Here is a 21959-nt window from a genome sequence, read left to right on the forward strand (position 1 = left end):
TTTTAATTGCCTGCAAAGAACAACCGACTTGTAAATTGAGACTTGTTGCCACAGAAGCACATGCAGGTCAAAACAGAAAAGTGCTGCAAATAGAGCATATTTATATGGTAAAAGTTTATATTTGTAGCCAGTTTTGTGCCCATTCAAGGCCTTATGGAGCATATAAAGAGCAGACAGCTTGGGGGGGGGGGGGGGGGGACAACAACAAAAAAAGAAGCTTTTTTTGTTACTCACGTTCAACACACGACTATATACTCCTCAAAAAAAAAATCGCTTCAGTTTTAACAAAACATTGAATGCATACGAGTCTAACCTGATGTTGGGTCCATTAGGCCTGTGTGGAGGTTGCCAAGAGACCGCAAGGAAGGACTCACTGATGGCCACCACTGACAGCGGTGCCAGGCCTTGGGGGCTGGTCGGTAATGTGGTCGCCGGAGAAGGTAGACTTTCTGTGCATCCACCAACATACCCGCCCCCCTTGGAACACACCAGCACACTAACGCTGTAGTTTGTGTAAGGAATTAGGTCCGTTATTGTGACGGTAAGCTCGGATGTATTGTGGAAGATGCGGGGCTCTGGAAGACGAATCTCGTAACCTTGGATTTCACCATTGGGACTCAGAGGTGGAGACCATGTGACCTGGACGAGAGCAGTATAAGTGTTAAGATTATCATCTTTCCAAAACTTAAATAAAAAGACAAAACTGAATCCTCTTGAAATGACTAACTTTTATTGGCTGACATGAGCCTTTCGAAGAAGCTAAAATCTCTGAAGCCAGTAAGGCAAAATACGCCTCGAAGTCCTGTTGCATACCAAGCGATGCTCAGAAAGTGACGAAAGTGACTTACGAGGCGCTGCGTCACCAAATTTTTAATCGCAACAAAATGAGTAGGTGACTGTCAAACACCGGTGAGAAATATTTTGCCGAACCCTGCATGTGCTGTGACTGTTCAGACAGGTTGGGGAACGTTCTTCGCTATGTGGCGGGCATAAAGGCACACAAAAATCTACAGTTCAAACCACCATCACCTCGATGAAGTAACTCAAGTGGTGCCTTTTCCTGTACACGTGTGTGTGTGTGTGTGTTTTGTAACTCTATCACTTAAGGATGATGAAACCTAATCATAACTCAAGAACCGGAAATGGATCTGCAAGGTAGCAGTAGTCATGTTTGTTACACATCATCAAACCAGTTGGGGTTTTCTTCTGTTTTTACCCCAATTTGTAGGAGAGTTTATGACTATAAAATATTACTTAAAACATTGCCTGAACTGTTTTTATTGTGAGAGTTTCCCACTGGATCAAATGTATTCACTTTACATTATTTCCTTTGGGAAACATTGTTATGAACAAATCAGAATCCCAATGGCGTCCTCAGAGGTACCACTGTATTCTCAGTCTGCTGAGGACAGCGGAAAGCTTTTAGATGGATGAACTACTGGACGTCACGGCAGTCTGTGTGTGTGTGTGTGTGTGTGTGTGGACACAAAATCTTCATCAGACTCTGGGCACACTGGACAGCGTGTTGCTGGAGTCCTACAAAGTGTTGTTTTGTGGGTGGCATCCCAGTGTGCGTGTGTCATCACATTGCGTCTGCAATCAAATCTCTTGTGGGGAGAGATAACCTGACTTTGACTTGGACAGACGAGTCCTTTCATCACACTTAAAACTGGGGGTGTGCATACGCACACACATACAGAGATGCACGCGCACGCATGCACAAACGGCATGCTAAAATAATGAAAGGCGGTCGGTAATGGAATTGCCGCATGCAAAAACAAAAGCTTGCAGTCGCCGAGCGGTGCATCTGATTTGGAAGCCGTTCAGGCTGTCAGCATTTTAAGGCGAAGAGATGAAAGTGGAGCACACAAATGTTAAAACACACCAACTCATTTGCATCTTCCGTGCAAATTCATCGACATCCCTGCAAACATGTTTTATGAATCTATTCAAATAAATACAAACGACAAATGCATGCGCATTTATGCTCGTGACTTGCACCTGCACGTACCGTACATCTACTCAGTGCTAACAGACTGTGCACGTTAACGCACTTAGGCACACAAACTGTCATGTACAATAAGTCATCAGTTCAGAGATGCTTGGGACTTATGAGTGTAGGTGATTAGGTGGTCAAATTGTGATGAGAATATTATGAATGAATGTCAGGAACAATTATTCCTCATGCAACCTTGATACTCATTTAACAAGTGACACGGCGAGGTGATACAGGACAACCACCCACACACCCACAAAGTTGCGCACGCACATACATAGCCAGCTGCATATGGGCAGGGTCATGTTGAGTTAGGTAGCTCATTTCCCAAAGTGCGTGTAGGGTGTGCTTTGTGCTTGAAGTCATTTACAGATTGAATAGCCTGATGTAATCTGGAGATGGTGAAGACAGCGCAAACCCTCGGCTGACACAGACCACAGGGGCTAAGGCCAGTACAGTCTCAGTGTGTGCGCGTGTGTGCGCTGATGTGTGTTTGAGCAAGAGAGCGCCAAATGATAATGTGGGGAGTGAGGTATGTAGGCATCGTGCTATTATTATATTCAAAAGAAGGCACTGGGAGAGTGCTTTTTAGCTGACAGCACAAGGCTGTCCTTTCAACTCCAAAGTCCCAGTGCCATGACTTCAGCATGCAGGTCGAAGAGCCAAGAGGAAAACTATCTGGCTGATTTTCATGTTTAAACGTCAAACAGATAAACTGCCCGAAAACAACAGTGTCATGGTTACTTATTCATTTGACCCCATTCTGCAATCACTGCCTATTATATGTATTATTTTTTTGTACACATTTGTTCAACCATAGGACACATCCGAAGCAGTAAATTGTGCACTGCACAAAAGTCTGGAACAAGAGACCATTTAGAGAATTAAGGGAAGCACAATGGTCCAAATCCTCTCTTTTGTCAAGGTCAATTGGTAACCAGGAAGCGGCCTGCCTGCCTGTCCAATTAGCATCAACCAGGAAGAACACTTTCCTTCTTGGATGTGTGACCCCTAAAGCTTTGCAGCTGGAGAGATGACAGGGGTGGTTCTGGAATAATGACAAGCATTAGCATTTTTTGGCTGTTAGCATTAGTGCGAGGCTGTGCGTGAAAGTGTGTGCAGGGAATGTGTGTACGGTATGTGTGCATGCAGTGTTAGTGTCTGTATGTTTTCTTGATAGGCCTTGATGTGGGATTATCCAGAGCTGGAATTTAACGCTGGACCCTCCTTCAAAATGGCCGACAGGAAGGAAGCCGTCTTCGACAGGGTCACAGCTCCGCCCATTTTGTGAAGGGGACCTTGAGTTGAATGTTTTTGCTTTCTCATTAAATCCCAAGAAGGAAAGTCAGAGGAATGAGTGTGACATTGCTTTGACTTTTCAACACTGTCAATCTTGCAGAGACTGGATAGATCCACAATTAGACTGTCCTATTTTGTGTGCTCGACAGTTGAAGACACCAATACAGTTCATGAAGGTCAATTCAAACTACAGATCACCTGTAGTGAGTCCGGTCCCAAGACTTTGACCGTCGGCGGAGTCACACCAGCAGGTCTGGAAGGTCTGGTGGTGATACCTACCCAATTTCCTGAATGTATGAATTTACAGGACTTGAGTTTGACAGCGGGAGACATTACATTCTTAGTTATGGAAGGCCAGTATTTGCAGTCGTACCTGTTGAACTGCCAGCCTGATTTTGGAGAACAAGTCTATAGTAATAACTTGTCCATGGACTAAGTGCTGATGAGGAGTCCAAAAAAGAAAGAGGAAGATGCTCTGGAGGAAGATGGCCTACTGTGGAGATTTGGTCTGTCCCAGCAACTTTGCGTTCAATCAGCCACCTATGCCAAGATGCACACCGGGAAAAAGACCCACAAGTATTATATCTAAAAGCGGGAATACACTCTCAGATTGAAGAAGTGTTCCTTTTTAAAATCCATCTCATATAATACGAATAAATTGCTTGAGACAGAAAGTCGAAGCCAGTGACTGAAGCGGTAGGTAACTAACAAACTTCAAAGTAGTGCCACTACTTGACTTCTCAGGCTGTATATATTTGCACCATTAATATTCCATGTAAGTCCTGTAGTGTGATTTCAATCGGTGATGGACTGTTGAGGCAAATGTTTCGCTGTGGACTCAGAATCCAACATTAACAAGGAAATGTGATTCCCCTATGATTTGTACCTGAATGCGGTCTTGGGAAAAACACTCAGTCTTGAGAAAATCTAATTGTAACACTTGTCTAACTAAAGGCGATTAACTGCATTTTTTTGAGGCATCAAAAATTCAGCCAACGACCGTACAGTCAATGGTCAAGAGCTCCCAAAAGCTCCCCCATGCATTACTTGCATCCTCACAGAGTGTACCCTAGCTTTACAGAGGAATGAGGTCTATAGCAAATGATTCTATCTTACCTCTCTAAAAGTCCATTGGGGCTTTGTGGTGCACCCCAGGACAGGAGAACCGAGGTAGGGGTGTCAGAATAAAGGTGAGGTGCCGGGAGGCCTTCAGGAGGAGCCGGCAAGGTTCGAAAGTGCACCGTTTTGGATAGTGTGCAACCAACACTCGTGCATGCTTCCAGCTAGACGATTGGGGAATGATCAGTTCGCCAAGTTGAACAACAATACATGTTCTACCATAGTCACGGAGGACCGTTATTTTACCTCGAAGTGGTAGGTGTGGTATGGCAGGAGGCGAAGGAAGGTGTAGCTTGTGGTGTTTCCTGAAACACTGACTGATGGAGGGGATGGACTGAAACCTGTGAGTGAGTTTGATGAACTGGTTGTGTGGAAGTCATCTTGATTGATGAAATGTTCAATCTTCGGTCTGCTAGAAGTGTGTCCTTTGTGTGACACTGCAGGGTTTTGGTCCATTCCTGAGACGTCAGTGGCTTCACTAGATTGTAATAATTTGGAACCAGCGACTTGGCTGCTAACATCCGCATGTGTGGACTCCGGAGTCTGGTTGCCCTTTGATAGGTGACGGTCTGGTCCAAGCATGGCAACAATTGATGCGGACCTTTTGACCTTTTGACTTGAGTAAAGATTGTCCTTTTCAGCACTAGGGTTAGAACTAAAGCTTGAGTTGGGGTCCATTTTGGTGCCAGGTTTGTAAAATATATCCGGCACAGAGGCAGGTTGTAGATAGAGGATGTAACTTCTTATAATGCCATTTGGCTGTGGGGGTGGGAGCCAAGAGATTGTCACATTTCGAGAATGTAACCGTGAAACAGTCGGAGGGTCAAGTGGACCTGGACCTGTTGGGAAAATTGAGACAAAAATAAAGGGACATATTAAGAAACTTGACAGTTAGGCTACTGCATAAACCAGAGGTGGGCATTTACAACTATTTTCACCTGATTTATAAGCATCGATGGATGGTTCGTGATTGACGGACTCCCATGTTTGCCGGCGTACTGACAAGTAACTTTAAACACTGACGGAATAATCACCAATGGGAGGGAATTTGGGCCGTTCCCATAAATGCGAAAAGCAAAGACGAGGGACAGTTTGGGGATGAGAAGCAGAAGAAGGAGCAGTTATTAATATAAGAAACGAGTTATCATCTTCTTCTTATTATTATTATCATCATTATGTGTATAGTTGTCCAAACTGTTGTGTGCTCTTACACTTGTTACTGCTGATCTTAAAGTGGCAGGGACCACATTTAATTTAGCGATGAAGGAAGCATATTAAAAATAATGACGGACTGACGCACTGAGGACGAAGGTAAATGTTCACTGAGGTGTCCACCGCTGGTATCACAGTGTCAGAAAATCTGAAAGCTTCTCTTCCAATTGCAACAGAAGTGATTGGCATTTAAAGAGGGAAAGCTGTAATATAATTTTGCAACTCAGTCATTGGAATTAAATGAAAAGCAAAAATAATTACCTTGGGCTTTATTTAGTTTATTTATTTATTTATTTAGACAATGCATGGGCACTTGGTGGAAAAACTGTTGCATTTGATTTTCATGCCAGGGCAAGTCGAGTTTACCAGTTTGGAAATTTGGTAGACTTGGACCATGCTGGGCATTCTGATTGAGGGCATTTTCTTGTCCAGGCCCCTAACGCACCTGATAATTTGATCACTGAAAGTCGACTAGACCGACTCCGAGTAGGTCCGAGTTGTGGTGCGGGTGATTGAAGACGATGTTTTGTCGTGTTCTAAATCTGCATTGAATCTTACTGATGCATAGAGGCAAAATCTATCCAGTAAGTGCAACTGGCTTGCATGCTGGATGTCTGACAGAAGACTTGTGAAAGTGATATTCAATTTCTGCCGTAGGGCCTGCCCCACTCCTCCGCCGGCATTTACATGCCACTGAACTGCCCCGTAATGTAGACACCTCCAACTGCAACACACTCACATGCTTCCACACACACATAGTGATGTAGGAGAGCAGTAATGGGGCTGTGTGAAGGGCAAGTGAATCAAGGTGACTGAGCGGACTGGGGAAGCGTGCTGCGCCACTAAGTGCTACCGCTAACGACTTTCCCAGATGCAGATGCCTCTGTGCGTTTATATGTGCATAGAAGAGTGAGTGTAAAAGAAGATGAGCAGTTGAGAATACACCTGTACAACTGGTTGAGGGATGAAGCGTACAAGCATGCATGATTCTGGATAGGGCATCGGTTGCCTGAATGTTTTGTACACAGCCATGCAAGTGATGCGCACGCACAATTTTGATGCAGTCTATCGGCATGTCCCTGTTGTTGTTCATCTGAAATGAACCTTAATGGCCTTGATTCCTTTTTTTCTTAGTTCTGAATATCCTTATTCATCAGAGTTGGTACCTGAAGGGACTTACGGAAGGAAACTTTGATGTTGTAAAGTACGACTGCGTTGAAGTATAAAAACACTTGAACCAGAGGTTAAAGCCGTTAAATAGCTTTGGAAGAAAAAAAAAAACGTCCCGTAAGGTCGCACTGCTTCTTGCAGCAGTTAAGCATGTATGCATTAATTGAACGTAACTCACACTTAGAAAATACTCTTAGTGTATCACAATGATTTACACACACAGTGTAGTAGAACATTTGAGGTCAAATAATTTCCTCCAGATTGTTTAGGTTTTGAAAAATGTTTCCATTGGAAAGAATGGAAATATAAATAATCTCTTTTTGGGCAAATCTGTGACTATCATAAACTCTTTGTGACTGAACAAGCAAGTTTTCAAGGCCCATTCCAAACATTCTTGAAAATGAGTTAACCTATGTTAAAATAACTTAATTTGGAAATTGGCCAAAAGGGGACAATGCACATTGTAACTTTTGAGCTTTACGACTTATTATAACATGACCCCATCGCACAGTGTGCACTTAAGACCCCAAGGTAAGGCCACTCTTTCTATTGGTCAACTTCATCACCGTTCAACCTGAGAGGTTTCACTGTATAAGAGGTGTGTTCCAGGATTGGTCTAACAAAAGATACTACTAAAACCCACAAATTCTCCTATGGAAATAATCCCACTTGAGTCAAACGCACTTTGCCAGTCTTCTATGCCATGTATTGATGCATTCCAGGAAGGATCCTCCACAGTGCCATCATGACAGCAATCATAATGTCATCCACATCTTCAAAATGGGTCCCCATAACGACCTTCCTCAAGTTTCGTCTTTGTAGACATACTGGATGATCATCCGGCCCACACTGAAGGGGAAAACTCATAGTTTGGGTTTGAAATACAGACGCCAGTCTTGGAAGTTTTCTGACAGTTGTCAATAATGCAAAAACTCTTGAATGTACTCGCTTTCCCCCTCCGTCTCTCTACCCACGTCCCCATTTCCCTCTGCTCTCCCTGCTAAATAAACAATACAGCGAGTTGACCTTTTGGGTTAACAGGTTTTTATGCGAGCTCTACTCAGCACTCACACTGATTCAATTACCACCAAAGGTCCAGTGAACCCCACGAATAAGCAAGAGCCCGTCTCGCTGTCTGTCTTTGGGCGCACGTCTGCCTGCGTGTTCCCTTGCCCGACTTCCAGTTCCATCCTGACAAGTCAGGGTGCTTCTTTACTGTGTGGATGATTAGATGTCTCTCTGTCTGGATGAATAACTAAGTGGATCAGTCAGTCTACGAAAAGTAGGGAGAGATGTATGTTCCTTTTACGCTGACATCTCTCTGGTGTTTAAAGTACGTGTACATTTTTAGTCCTCAATTTCAGCACTCAATCATCTATTTCAATTCATCAATCTAAACTTTCAGGCCAGTACTCTCACTGCAGAGTCTTTCAAACCACAATGCATAAGTCAGTCACCTTGATCAATCGTTGCCCACACACAAAGTAACCCTTGTCGTCACCATCCACCCCATTCCGTTCCCTCAACCCTCCCCCCAAGTGTTGAGTGTTATTTAAGCTTTACTGGCGCGTGTAAAATTCTGCAATTTGAAGGGCTGTTAAGTTTTTCAATTGAAATTTTCATTTAAGATGCAGGTGATGCTTTTTTCCTTTTTTTATTTTTTACTGACAATTTACTGCGCTCAGGATGGAGGGAAAGGGGCATTAAGGGAATGCATGGTAAGCCCCCACCACACGTATTGTCAAGACTTCCTTGTCTTGTTTTCCTCTGACTGTCTCCATCCTCGTACCTCGACAAGCCTTTCCTTCTCCTCCCCCTCTCTGCACCCTGCCTTACACCTCCCCTTTTCAGTAAAACATGGTAGCAGAAAGCTAAAGCGGGAACGTGGGGGCCACCAAGCCCTAAATCACATTTATAAGGATTTGGTTAGCATAGTAATAACACAATCAAGTGACAAGAGGCGAGGAAAGGGGGAGGAAGGGGGAGGGATGGTTGCAGAGGGTCTGCATGTACTCTGTGTGTGTGCATTGAGATACCTTTCAGGCTTATGTGCATATTTCATGTTAAATTAGTTTTAAATATGAAACAATATCATGACAATAGAAACCCTTTGGCCTTTGCTGTGTGCACAGAAAGTTTTTGGGGCACGCGGGTGTGGGTGACAGGTCTTCTGAAGGTGAATGGAGCTGCTAAAAGTCAGAATGAAAGCTGAGCTTAAGCGTTATCGGCACGCTTACGAAGCCGTGTCAAACCATGACAAGCGACGGTGTGACAATTTACATTGCATTTCATATCTTTACTTCCTAATGTCGACGTTGCTCGAGGAGATGCCAAGACGAGACGGAAAGAGGATCCGGCGAGAGGGCCCGTGATGCGTTTCCAAGGTCACACGCTTGATTTGTATCCCTCACGTCGGAAGTACACCTAATGGGCATTATATCCTTTGAAGAACCGCGACTGAGCAAGTAACTCAGGGTTGTCAGTCATTCAAATTTGTCTCAATGGAACCTCCAGCTGGTGACATTTGGGAGGGATTTATAGAAATCCTGCTAACCTTCAGACCAATCTATGGGATATCAAAGGGGAACCAAACATTTGAAAATCATATATGGTATTTGAATCAAATGCGTGTCTTAGCCAAGGTATAAAATCATTTAAATCAGTGAGTATTAGGGGCCACATTTCTACAGGTGATTGCTAGAGATTCTCTGAAGCATTCAAAGTAGAATATATATATAATTTTTTTTAACCATCCTAAAATAATCCATCAATTTTTTGGATCCGCTAATCCTCACAAGGTGCTGGAACCACTGCACTGTGAGGCCGATATGCTAACCAGTCGACCACCGAGCTGCCCTATCCTAATTTCATGTTAAAAGAACACACAACACAATCTGGGGTATTTACAATCATCTTGAAAAATGGTTGACAAGGGCAGATAAAATAATTTCCTTAGGATATTGAGGTGGCAATTGGAAAAGCAAAACTGAGTGAAGTGATTATTATTAAAAACATCAACCTTTCACAAAGCTGTTTTATGTAGTCCACCTGACAGTTCAAAAATATATTAAGCACTTACAAAATGTATACAATGTAATAATAACCATATTTTTTATGTTTGTGCGAGGACAAGAAAGCACACCTCTTCCTTTGAAATTGATTATCACTTTGTTATGAGACAAAGCAAGACGCATGTGACTGGGGTGGGTGGATGAGTCAGATGACTGCCTCTTCATTTGAGCATATGGTTGACGTCGGGCGGAATCCTCACATCTCCATAACCATTAATTTTGAGGAAAGCAGAACAGCATGTGCGGTGAGTCATAAACGTTGCATTGTCAAAAAGAGCCAAACATTTCCAACACTTTAGATTGGTTAAATAAATAAGCAAATAAATAAATAAATACATATCACCCTTGTGGGGACAGAACAAAACTATCGATTTGTGGAAAAAAACAACATGTTAAGTTGACCACAATTAGGACACAGGAGGTTCCAGCCTGGCTTTTTTTCTTTCTCCAATCATTCTTTCTGATATACAAAAAATGAGCACAGCAATTCGGTCACATTACAGGACCATGAGAGTTAAAATCCTTGATTAAAGCAGTCACTTAGTCATACAGTACATACAATGAATTATTTGTGATGTTTCAGTGCCTCTCACCTCATATGTGATGTTCCTTTGCTTCACTCTATGCTTCGAGTTCAAATTGGTGAAAGTGTGCCTTTTGAAATGGTCACGATATCACCCACACACATGGACTGGATATGCACACTGTCAAATATTGCTAGGCTAAGAACATTTTGTCAAAACGATGCTTTTAATCAGTCTCTTGAACATGCTATAACACACACACACACACACACACGCACACACATGCGCGCGTGCTCTGATGGGCACACACTCCCTCAGATCACTCTGCTGGTGTGAACATGCGAGTAGACAGAGGAAAGGGAGCTGTCCCACACGGCCAGAGTTCATGTTCACAGGAGCCGTCTGTCTGTTCTGCAGCGGCAGGAATTCATAGGGACCAAATTACATTAAAAAGATGGATATAAAACTTTAATGGAATGATAAAAAGGAAAGGAGGAAACGTGGGTGCCTCCATTTCTGTGTTCCGTCATTAGGCTTCTCCTTGCTTCCCTCCCCAATTTTGTCTCCCGTTTTTTGTTCTACCTTTCCCCTCTTTCTGTATTTCCCACTCCAATCTTCTCTTTATTTCTTATCTTACCTCCTCTATCCAGTCTGTCGCCACTTGTAAATAGTTAAAGGGCCAGTCAGTCAAACAGAAGAGGTGAAATTCGGTTGGAATTCAACGAATACCGACAGAGGAGAAAGGACTTAAGGAGGTGAGGACTCCGGAGTGAGGGAAAATAAGTCTGCAATACACAGTTTACATTAATTGAAGAATTCAACCTATGGTGTGCCATACTGTACAGTACAGTATATCTTACAACAAATGGGTGCAGCAGGTCACAGCTCACAACCACGTTACATCGGGACACAAAGAAAATGTAAGTACCGAAGACCAAAAACAAGTTTGAAGGCCATCTATTCATTTTCTGATCTGCTTTCTTCTCATAAGGGTCTCGGGGCATGCTGGAGCCTATCCCAGCTGTCTTTGGGCAGTAGGCGGGGGACACCCTGAACTGGTTTCCAGCCACTCGGAGGGCACACAGAGACAAGCAATCATCTGCGCTCACACTCACACCAAGTGTTCAATCAGCCTACCATGCATGTTTTTGGAATGTGGGAGGAAACCGGAACACCCGGAAAAAAACAATGAAGGCACGGGGAGAACATGTAAACTCCACACAGGAAGGACACAGCCGGAATCGAACCCTGCACATCTCCACTGGGAGGCCGACGTGCTAACCAGTCGACCACCGGGCCACCCGAGTTTGAATGCCATAATCAGTTCAAATTACGATTTTTAAAGAAGCCTATATTTGGCTTCACAAATAACTGCATTTAAGAATGCATGCTCTACAGGGTTCAAGTCTGGGTGAGGATGTTTTATGATGACAGTGGGTCACAGGCTCAAGGATTTCCATTGAATATTAAAGGATATTTTATATTTTGTCAAATTTAATTGTTAAGATGACAGTGACATACACATAGCTGTTTGTGACAGTTTGTGTGTTATGTTATTTTGAATTCTGAGTCATGGGAAATAAATCATAAATTTATTTCATAAATTAATCTTTCCTAAAAGTCTGCAGACACGTGGCTGTTTGTGAGCCTGAAAACATCAGTGTGTCAAGTGCATTTGCGTTCACGTGAACAACAACACAAGGATTTGGACAAACACATTTCTTGTGTTGTGTACATGCACGTAGATCAAACGTATGCAAATCTCAGCAGCCTAATGATTATGTATGCTACAATAATGTACCGCTAATTGATATATAACTTTTTCACTGAAGAGGCTGCAGCATTGGCTAATCTGATTCTATTAGCCACAATTAGCGCGCAATGACACTGGCTAGGTCACTCACGCACTGGCACACAGACACATTCACACACACGCACATGCGCACACTGACACACTGTACAGCGTGCAGGTCTCGCTCTTTCACACACTGTCAAGTTGTTTCAGTCTGCTCATATCAGGAGCAACTTCCTCATCTTTGGGTTTTCTCGAAGGAGTTACTCGTTGCAAAATAAAGTTTGTTGTTTACCATTATATGAATCCGGAATGTGAGTGGCATAAGGATGACATTCAGGCAATTTGATTGAATTCTTAGGAAGAGGAATGATTTCCGGCCTTTCTTGCTGTTGAGTCTTTCATAATATCCATCCATCCATCCATCCATTTTCCGATCCGCTTGATCCTCACAAGGGTCGCAGGGGGTGCTAGAGCCCATCCCAGCTGTCTTCAGGCATTAAGAGGTGACACCCTGAACCGGTCGCCAGCCAATCGCAGGGCACACAGAGAACAACAACCATCCGCGCTCACACTCATACCTTGGGACAATTTAGAGTGTTCAATGAGCCTGCCATGCATGTTTTTGGAATGTGGGAGGAAACCGGAGTACCGGAGAAAATCCACGCAGGCCCGGGGAGAACATGCCAACTCAACACAGGAAAGCCGGAGCTGGAATCGAACCCAATACCTCTGCACTGTGAGGTCGTTGCACTAACCACTCGTCCACCGGACCGCCCAGTCTTTCATAATATTGTTCAACATTACATTCTAAATTGTATCCATAATATTATTTAAAAAAACAGCGCTATTTCTTTATTAAGAACTTAAAAAGAAATTGGGGTCCTTTTAACCCATCCGTGACCTCAGAAATTTGTGACTTCTTTATTGTTTCCCAATGTTTTCTTAATGGTTGATGCACTGGAATTTATGGCCAAATGTGGACTTGACTTACTGTCCTCTGCTGTGTAGAAGGTTTCCCAGAGGCTTGTCGTCTGTCCATGCGTGTGTGACACCACAAGTCGGAATTGATACTTGGTGTATGGAGACAGGTCCGGCACGTAGTAAGAGAAAGTATCCGTTGCGTTTTCCAGGAGCCTAAGTGTGAAGAGGCATCACCACATACCATTAATGGCACACATTTCAATTAGGCCATAATAAGCGTGGTTCAAAATATAACTCTGATAGCTTTGTTGGAAATGCAGGAAAGCCATTTTTTTGACATGATCAACACTTAAAAAGATTTTGTTGATTCCAACTTGAAATTTCACTCATTGGTTGCAATGGAATTTTGACTTCACACCACTTTTTTTTTTAATCTTACTGTTTTTAGAATTATGGAAGGGCTATCCCAAAAAGGTGCATGGTAATATTCACATTTTCATTCAAATCCATTGACATTCGCCAGCAGTGCATTTCGCAATCGCCCTGGAAAATAAGTGAGGGATTAATTGCATGGACCATTCTCACAGTTGTTAATCACATTCCCACATGCTACCCGCACAGGTTTCATGTCTTCATACTTGGTGAAGGGAAACTCGGGTAACGTTGTCATAAATGAGAGACCAGTGGCCATTTAGCATTAGCTGGACAGAAGGGATGAATGAATGAATAAATCAGGGAACAATGAGATCTCTAAAGCAGAGGAAGAGGATGGCATGCTTGTCTGATATATAATACATGTACCTAGTCATTTATTTATTACCACCGAATGAGAGCCTCCTCTTCTTGGATTAAATTGCAATTTGTTGTCAGGAAGCATGCGATGAATACATATCAGATGCACAGCCCCTCTGTCTTTATTCTATCACATGTTCTGTACTTGTCTGTCTCCTTCTGCCCTCTTTGAGATTGGTGGATTTTGGTGTCAACCTCATCCCTCCAGCTCATTCAGCTCAAAATTCTGAGGGTCCATCACATTGATGAGACAAATTGTTTCTGTACTCTACAATGTATGTAGTGTGTATATGTAGACGTGCAGGGCTTTGTAAAGATAACTCGACATCCTTTTGTGACAGGTGTATGCTCATGTTCTTTGCTACAACTTGCCTTCTCACGGGTCTCTGCGGCGATGTCCTCATTTGAAGGCTGTAGTGAAGAGGACCCGGGGCGTTCGCATGAGCTGGTTCGGCCCAAGACACATTTAGACTCGTGCTTGTGGCGTGACCGAGGCTCAAGGCGGACAATCCGTCTGGAGCTGCAGAGAGAGAAATGATGAAGGGTGGAAGAGGAGAAAAAGGAACAGGAGTCAGAGCGCTTGACACAATGGGTGGAAAACTCAACTTTTGAACAAGCTAAATGTCCCTGATAAAGAGATCAATTGGTCTTTCGAACTTGGATTGCTCATTTAACACGCTGGTTTCCCTCCCGAGCACTGATACTGAGGTGTTTTTGAGCAAGGCACTGTGCCTTTAACTGCATAGAGGGGCATGTCACCAAGGAATACCTATTTTACTTCAGTCATCGCGGGGACTCGTTTTTGTTTACCACAAACATTGGTCAAAACAAATATGCATGCCTGCATGGTTATGACATCATCAATACAAACTGACAGCACAAGCTTCCTCTTTACTGAACAAACTCAGGTGCATCCAAGGTAGCCTCAACTCTTCACTAGCAACGCTCTTTTACTTCCGAGAGTGACAGAAGAGCGTTTGTGCCGTAAAAAGACATCTTGAGCCAAGGCGATGGCCACACTCTTAGAGAAAATGGAGGGGACGCGAGGAGGGATGGGAAGCAAATATGTTAAGGATGACACAAAGAGGGGAATGAGGGCGCCGGTTGTTTTGACTGTGTAAAATAAGAGAGGCTCTCTGGATGCGAAGAAGTGACCCTTCAATCAAACACTCACGGTCTTGCCCGACGACAACCACACTGATTGCACCAAGTCATCTTAGAACAAGGATGGCTATTAGGCACACACTCTCACACACACACACACACACACACACACACACACACACACACACACACACACACACACACACACACACAAAATCGTGGGCCTTTGTCTCTCTCATGCTGCGTTAGCAGGTACAATATCAGACGTGTCACTAATCGTTTTAAACTATGCACTTTTATGTTCACTTCTCTGGGCCTGCTCTCCTCCTCCTCTCCTCTTGTGTCTCCTGCTCGGCTCGCTCGCCTCTGTTCTTTTACGGAACAAGGACGCATCAAGACAGTTTGCCTTAAAGACGTCTAAAGAGATGCCAGAGGCGCAGAAGGTAGAAAGCCGCTTGGAAAGAGAGGAAACGTATGCTATTTAAAATTTATACTTTCTCATGTCTTTGTTTTGAACTTGAACACTGGAACTTTCTTGAGCGGATCTTTTGTTGTTTGGGAAATGGGTGTGATACACACGCGCACGCGCACACACACTCACACATGAGTCTGTCTTCAACTCTTTGGTTAACGTTGACTAAACCACTGAGGCGCGTTCGTGCATCATGTGCCTTGTTACATCACTTTTGGAGTTATGCAGTCAGTTTCTCCGAGTGGCCGGTTTTGGCCTCATTGGGATCGTGCCAAAACGAAGCCCACAAAATTCTCCCTGCGACGAGGCTCGAGGACAACCAAAGTCAGAGAGTTGCTGAAGGAGGTTTTTGCATTTGCGCTAACCTGCTGGAGACGTCGTAACATTAAGCGCCGGGCTCTCCACACATCCCTGCGTGTTGCAACCTTCGACCCAGAAGCTGTAGTTGGTGTACGGCTGCAGGTCCGTCAAAGTCAACCCCCCGCCGGCCGCCGTGCCCGCGTCCTGCACCACGTCGCCATCTGACACACGACAGATAAGAGAAGTGCCGTAAACGTTTACGGAGGACGTTGCATACGTGGAGTGACGTTATTGCCGTGGTGCATTTATTTATCAGCGTCATCAGCGTGACGGCCAGAATCTGATTAATAAAACATGCACACGTGGAATTGGGAAATGGAGGCGGGAGAAGGAGTTGAAGAGAGAGGAATACTAACTGGGAATGATCAAAAGAGAGTTTTCCATATTGAGGTTATGCAGGGATAGTCAAAGAAAAGGGATCAGAAAATCCCACAATGCAAGCCTATCCAATATATTTAGATGGACAGATGCACCCAAACACATATCAGGCCTGTGTGAACTGATGAAGGTGCGCCGTATCAAAGCAACACTGGCTTATGGGGAACTAGAGCGAGACCCCCCCGCCCCCCTTCTTTCTTGTGCACCTCTCCTATCCCTCCCTCCACTCGTTTTAATCTGTCTGTTCCTGCGTGAGGCGCAGATCAAACACTGACTAGAGTGTGCCCGTGTGTGTGTGCGCGCGCGTGACTTGATGAATCTGTGCAAGTTAAAGGAGCACTGTGCGAGTTTGTGCTCAGTCGTTCTCTTCTCATTTTGTTCAATTTTCTTCTTCCCTCCCTTCCTGTGCGCTTTTCTTGTTTGTTTGGGCTCTATTTGCGCTGTTGTGTTGTTTGTCATGTGTTGCCTACTCGCGACTTGCAATCTTTTCCGATACATCTTACGGGAGCGTGAATCTCATCCTGTTGCTTTACGGCAACTTGACTTTGTTCTCCACTCAATCTTCATACTTTTGTTTTCTGTTTTTTGTTGTTGTTTTTTTTTTTTTACTTTGGTCTCATGAATCCTCCCCAAGCCACACAGGTGAAATCATTTCTCCAGTTTTTCTCCACCACCACAACAATTTGATTATTCTTCTTATCAGGCATGCCTTCTTTTTTTCTCACCTGACTTTCACACAAAGTTACTGTGTCGGTATACAGTGTCTTTGCAGACATATTGTTGTGTTTCACTGATCTGCCATGAACTTATTTTAAAAAGGTTACATTTGTAAGTGTGCGAGTCCTACTCACAAGAAAACATGAACATGAACATGCTGAAACGCTGAGGTTTCATGAATAAAAACTAACTCCAAAGTTAGACATTGGGGAACATCATCAAGTATCGTCATAATGTGTTGACACTGCATGGCGGATGGACATCCATGTTTTAGTGTCGACTTAGAGGCACATTTTTCCTGAGAAGTATCCACACGATGTAATGCTCAACTTAATGAAGATTGACAAAGTTAAATATAAAAACATTTATGTACTGGATATTGATAACTCTATGATCCAACTCAGTGTATTGTTAACGATGAATAGGAAAAGCCAAGAAACAATATGCTTAATTAAATGAATAAATTACCTTCACTTTTATGGTATAGAGTGTATCTCATGAAGCCATTGGGTCTAGGCGGAGAAGTCCAGCGTGCTCGCAGTGACCGAGAGCTCTGACTTGTCACTTCGAGCAGTATTGGGCCTTCTGGGGCCATCTCTAATGTGCGCACTTCTACCTGATTTAAAAAAAACAACAAAAAAACCCCCACAAAAATATGTTAAAATGCAGATACACAACATGTCCTAATCAGTGAGCAGGATTAGGCAAAACATGCCACCAAACCTTCAAAATCCGGTGAAAGGGTACATATGAGTGAGTATCTTGATGAATGTGGAAGTCCAGGAATCTTCCCCACATTTGTGAGTATTGACACGTGCATGATTAGAAAAAAAATCTAAGAAGGAAAGTGCATTTGCTTGCTCTACTATTTCTTCTCCATTCTCTACAATCCCTTCTTTTTTTCCACCGCTCTATTTTTGCCATTCACACGATGCTTTCCAGATTGTCTCCCTTTCATTGTGTCGCTCACCCAATTCTCTTCCAATTCTCTTGTTCGCCTGTGTCAGCTGTTTTTCGTGTTCAACTAAATATGACGTCTTTATTGGAAAAATGCCCCAAAATACGGCCTGTCGTCAGAGGCATCGTTGAGCAAGGAGTGACATTTACCAGAAAATGTCACTGTCGTCACACCGACCCTCGTTATTGAGCTGGGAGAATCGATCACCTTTATGACACCCGGTAGCACGCACGCGCACACCAATGCACAAACATTTTTTTCACGCCTGCCATACCTACTATATTGCTTTCCTGTGTTTTGTGGTCAACGGAATAATCCGCACACATTAACCTGCACCGTACCGTAAGAGAAACAACACTGGGCTATATAAAAATATACTTTTACCAAGATAATAATACTCAGTTTTTACTGACACCATCAGAGTGTGGGAATATTGGAAACACCAAAAGTATGTATAAAGTTCTAGATGTTAAATCGAATAAAAGAAAGCCACCGTCATAAAACTTCAATCATGGCCGATTGTTCACAGCCATCTTTGTGTTGACAATACTCATCGCATACATTGTACACGTGGACGGAGCCAGCAAAATTTTCACTCACCATCGGTCCCTTGCCACAGCCACGCGCCGTGCACGCCTGGAGCCTGAGTATGTGTCTGCTCCAAGGGGAAAGCTCCTTCACTACAAGGAAATTCTGGGAGGAACTGCATTCTGATATAAGAACACCGTCCATCCAAAGGCCGTAGCTGGTTATTATGCCTGAGGGGGGGAAAAAAAGGAAATGCAGGAAATATAGAATGACAAATGTATGTCATTCTAGTTAGGCAAAAGTATTAGGATAGCTGCACGTGATATGGACATGAAGTGAAAAGCAAAGAAGGGGAGAGAGAGGACTGTATGGCTCACAATCACTGTTGTAGTTCATCCTAAAGATCTTCATGACCTTCCCGACCTTGCTTTGAACCCTGAGAACAGTTGGTAGAATAGAATTGTCCAATATGCCATAAAATAAAGGATTCGGAATCAGGTTGGGACAAAGTGGGATAGCATTCATTCACTCTCAAAGACATATTTATGTCTTTTCGGACTCCATACATTCAATCTAGGTACTTATTCATATATATATCTGTATATATATATATACATCTATATATATAGATATATATATAGTTTTAAAAAAAAAAGAAATAGCATAAATAAGGGTCTACAGATGGTTGAGTGTGTCGTGTGCGTCCAGGACACTAATCCTGAATAATTAACAGTATTTGTTGGGTTCCAGGTGAAAGTTCAGGATAAAACAGTTGGATATGTGCATCCAAACTTGAGATAAGGTCAAATTCACCTGCAAGGTTCCAGCGCATTTTAGGGTTCTGCTGAAATATCATCCGGAAACCTAATAGCCCACTTTTTTTTCTTTTTTTTTGTGAGCAGTGAATCTTTCAATGATTTTGCATCTGTGTGATGGGCTAGTGACCAGTCCAGGATGTATGCTGCCTCTGGCCTAAACTCAGTCGAGAGAGGCTCCAGCTCACACGCAAACCTAATGTAGATAAGCACTGTGGAAAATGGTTGGATGGAGTTTGACATCTCACATGGGAAACTAGTCATCCCGATCTCGCCTCAGTCAGTCGTCGTCACTTACACTGTGAGCAAACTGCACGGAAATTAGTGTTGTGATTTTCGATAACGGGCCATTGGATGGGAATGTGCTGTAAAAAAGTGAAAATGGGGCTTCGGACGGGTGACTGAAAGACAAAGACAGCCCTAACACTGCCAAGAGATTTGAAGAAGAACCTGAATGAGACTCATGGCATGCGCTCACACATATTGGTGCCATTAAATGTGTGTGTGTGTGTGTGTGTGTGTGTGTGTGTGTGAGTATGTGTGTGTGCACGCACAGGTACGCACAAGTGCATATACAGACACAATACAGTACAAGGCCATGCACACATAGATGCCAGCCCAGTAATTACATGACACTACTTCCACCTAATAAAAAAAGGAAATGGCACCCAAATGTACTTTTCCTTAATAAAAATGCATACTGCGGGAGCTCAAAAGATCAGTGGTAAGAACTAAGAGTCTATTCTGCTTTAATCATGTGTGGGTTTTATTATTGCTCAATACAGATACACACACCTATCAGGAAAACGAAGACACAAAAACCCCGCGGACACGAGTTACATCAGGGTAGCTCTTAATGTGGCCAATCACATGCATGCGAGGGTGCGTGCGTGTTTGTGTGTGTGCGTGTGGACGCGTGAATAAGCCCATATCAGTATAGGCTGTAATAAAGACAGGTTGGGAAATGAAGCAGCGAATGCATAACAGGCTTATTTCCCCTCTTTGTCTGCATGTTGCCCCGACCTAATCCCCGAGAGGATTATCCCCCACAAATCCCTGCGGAATTGGGGAGAAGGAGGGAGAGAGAGAGAAAGAGAGAGAGAGAGAGAGAGAGAGAGGGAAAATAATACAAAATCTCACTCCTCCATAACCCATCACCATTTTCATTGTCATTTCTTGACGCCAAAAGAGGAGCATGGAGGAAAGGGCGTTGCGCTCCTCTGCCTTTTTTTTTTGTAAAAAACTGAAAGCCTATTAGCAATGAGGAAATCAGGTAATCATGATTAAGTGTCTCCCTTGTTAGACATTTCTGTCATCAGATGAGGAAAGCTTTAAGTAATTTACCCTGGCTAATATGCGCACACATTGCAGGGTTTATGGAGCGAAATGCGCAAATGTGGCAGTAAGCGTAAAGCACACACAGCTCACACACGCACAGACACACAATATGGAATTACACGTACTTTAACGAGCATGACTATAACATTTGATTATATGTAGCAGTGCGTTTGTATGTTGGAGACTGTGAAATTGGCTGGCAAAGACTCACATGCTTTTCAATTCATTTGGTTTTGTGATCACACACAGCAGTCAGTTCATCATGAATATGTCATGTGTGAGCCAAACACTCGACCATTGTAACGAAGACTATGTATCGTACACACGTTGAATTGAGTTGATAAATTCGGAGATAGAGCAGACCTATGCGATGTTCCTAATGTGGATCAGAACCAAAAGTGACATCATCTGAGGGTCGCTGTCCAATGAAAAGAAAGTACCCTCTATTCAAATAATACGTTTTTTTTGTATTATTATTATTATTACTATGATTGGGTAAATCATCACATTTCGAAATGTTTTTTATTTCCCAAAAAAAAACACCACAAAGTATGAAAATAACGTTACTCAAAGTTTTGTATTGTTTACAGAGGTAAACAAGTTGTTTTATAGAGACCAAATATGTTATAGATTCTCTCCTAGAACATTTGTGACAGGCATTCAAGTAATTTATTGCGTAATCCTACGAGTACATGCTGCTGCCTTTGAAGCTGATACTCAGTTCTGAGTCCCGACCCGGGGCTATATACTGGGCATTGCGGTCCCGTGCCCGGATTTAAAACAAACAAACAAACAAAAAAACCCACATGGCTGGGTTATGTCAGGAAAGGCATCCGGCATAAAAATGATGCCAAACGAAGCATGCGAGTAACTCATTGAAAGTTGCAACAACATTGCTTCATCGTGTTTATTAACAAACAAATGGCCAAAAAAAAAGAAATACCAGTGGTTGTTTAAAAAAATACTGTATATAAACTCACAATGTGCTTCCATCTTTGTCTCAAATTCTTCAACATGGGAAGCGTTTGAATCTAATTGAACTGGAACGTCAGAATATTGCACGGACGATGACTGCATCTACAATCTCGCGCTTATAGAACACCATTCTGTGGTGTCGTGGCCCCCAATTCTCATTCAAAGTACAGGAAGCAGGTCGGTGGCATACAATGCATTTTAATTCACTGCGGGTAGATTGAATGGAATTAAAACGTAACGGACAGAGGGAGAGGGGGAGACAAGGGAGAGAGGCTGTGAGGGGAGGCCTTCCAGCCTGCAGTTCTCTTCTCAGTCAAAAGGGAGCACTTTGCCTCCACTTAAAAGAGAAAAGGGAGACGGCGCGCTCTTCTCCCGTGTGCCGTCAATTTCCTGCATGACACTGTACGGCCTCCTC

General features: G+C 43.3%; 1 protein-coding gene across 4 annotated transcripts in view; it reads right to left on the minus strand.

Annotated features, from left to right (window-relative positions):
* ush2a (Usher syndrome 2A (autosomal recessive, mild)) overlaps positions 1–21959 on the minus strand; it is a 153450-nt gene that overhangs the window by 57369 nt on the left and 74122 nt on the right. For all 4 annotated transcript variants that reach the window (XR_007962273.1, XM_052064437.1, XM_052064438.1 and 1 more), the window contains exons 45-54: positions 18489–18646; positions 17399–17546; positions 15841–15996; positions 14272–14419; positions 13178–13320; positions 4661–5253; positions 4412–4578; positions 3669–3835; positions 3494–3582; positions 314–639 (exon numbers count right to left, since the gene is read on the minus strand). Coding sequence is in view for 3 of the 4 variants with exons in the window: in XM_052064437.1 (XP_051920397.1) it covers positions 314–639; positions 3494–3582; positions 3669–3835; positions 4412–4578; positions 4661–5253; positions 13178–13320; positions 14272–14419; positions 15841–15996; positions 17399–17546; positions 18489–18646 (2095 nt within the window). In the remaining variant the exon portion in view is untranslated. The remainder of the gene's footprint in view (positions 1–313; positions 640–3493; positions 3583–3668; positions 3836–4411; positions 4579–4660; positions 5254–13177; positions 13321–14271; positions 14420–15840; positions 15997–17398; positions 17547–18488; positions 18647–21959) is intronic.

This window comes from Hippocampus zosterae, chromosome 4, assembly GCF_025434085.1.
Source record: "Hippocampus zosterae strain Florida chromosome 4, ASM2543408v3, whole genome shotgun sequence".
NCBI classification, from domain to species: domain Eukaryota; kingdom Metazoa; phylum Chordata; class Actinopteri; order Syngnathiformes; family Syngnathidae; genus Hippocampus; species Hippocampus zosterae.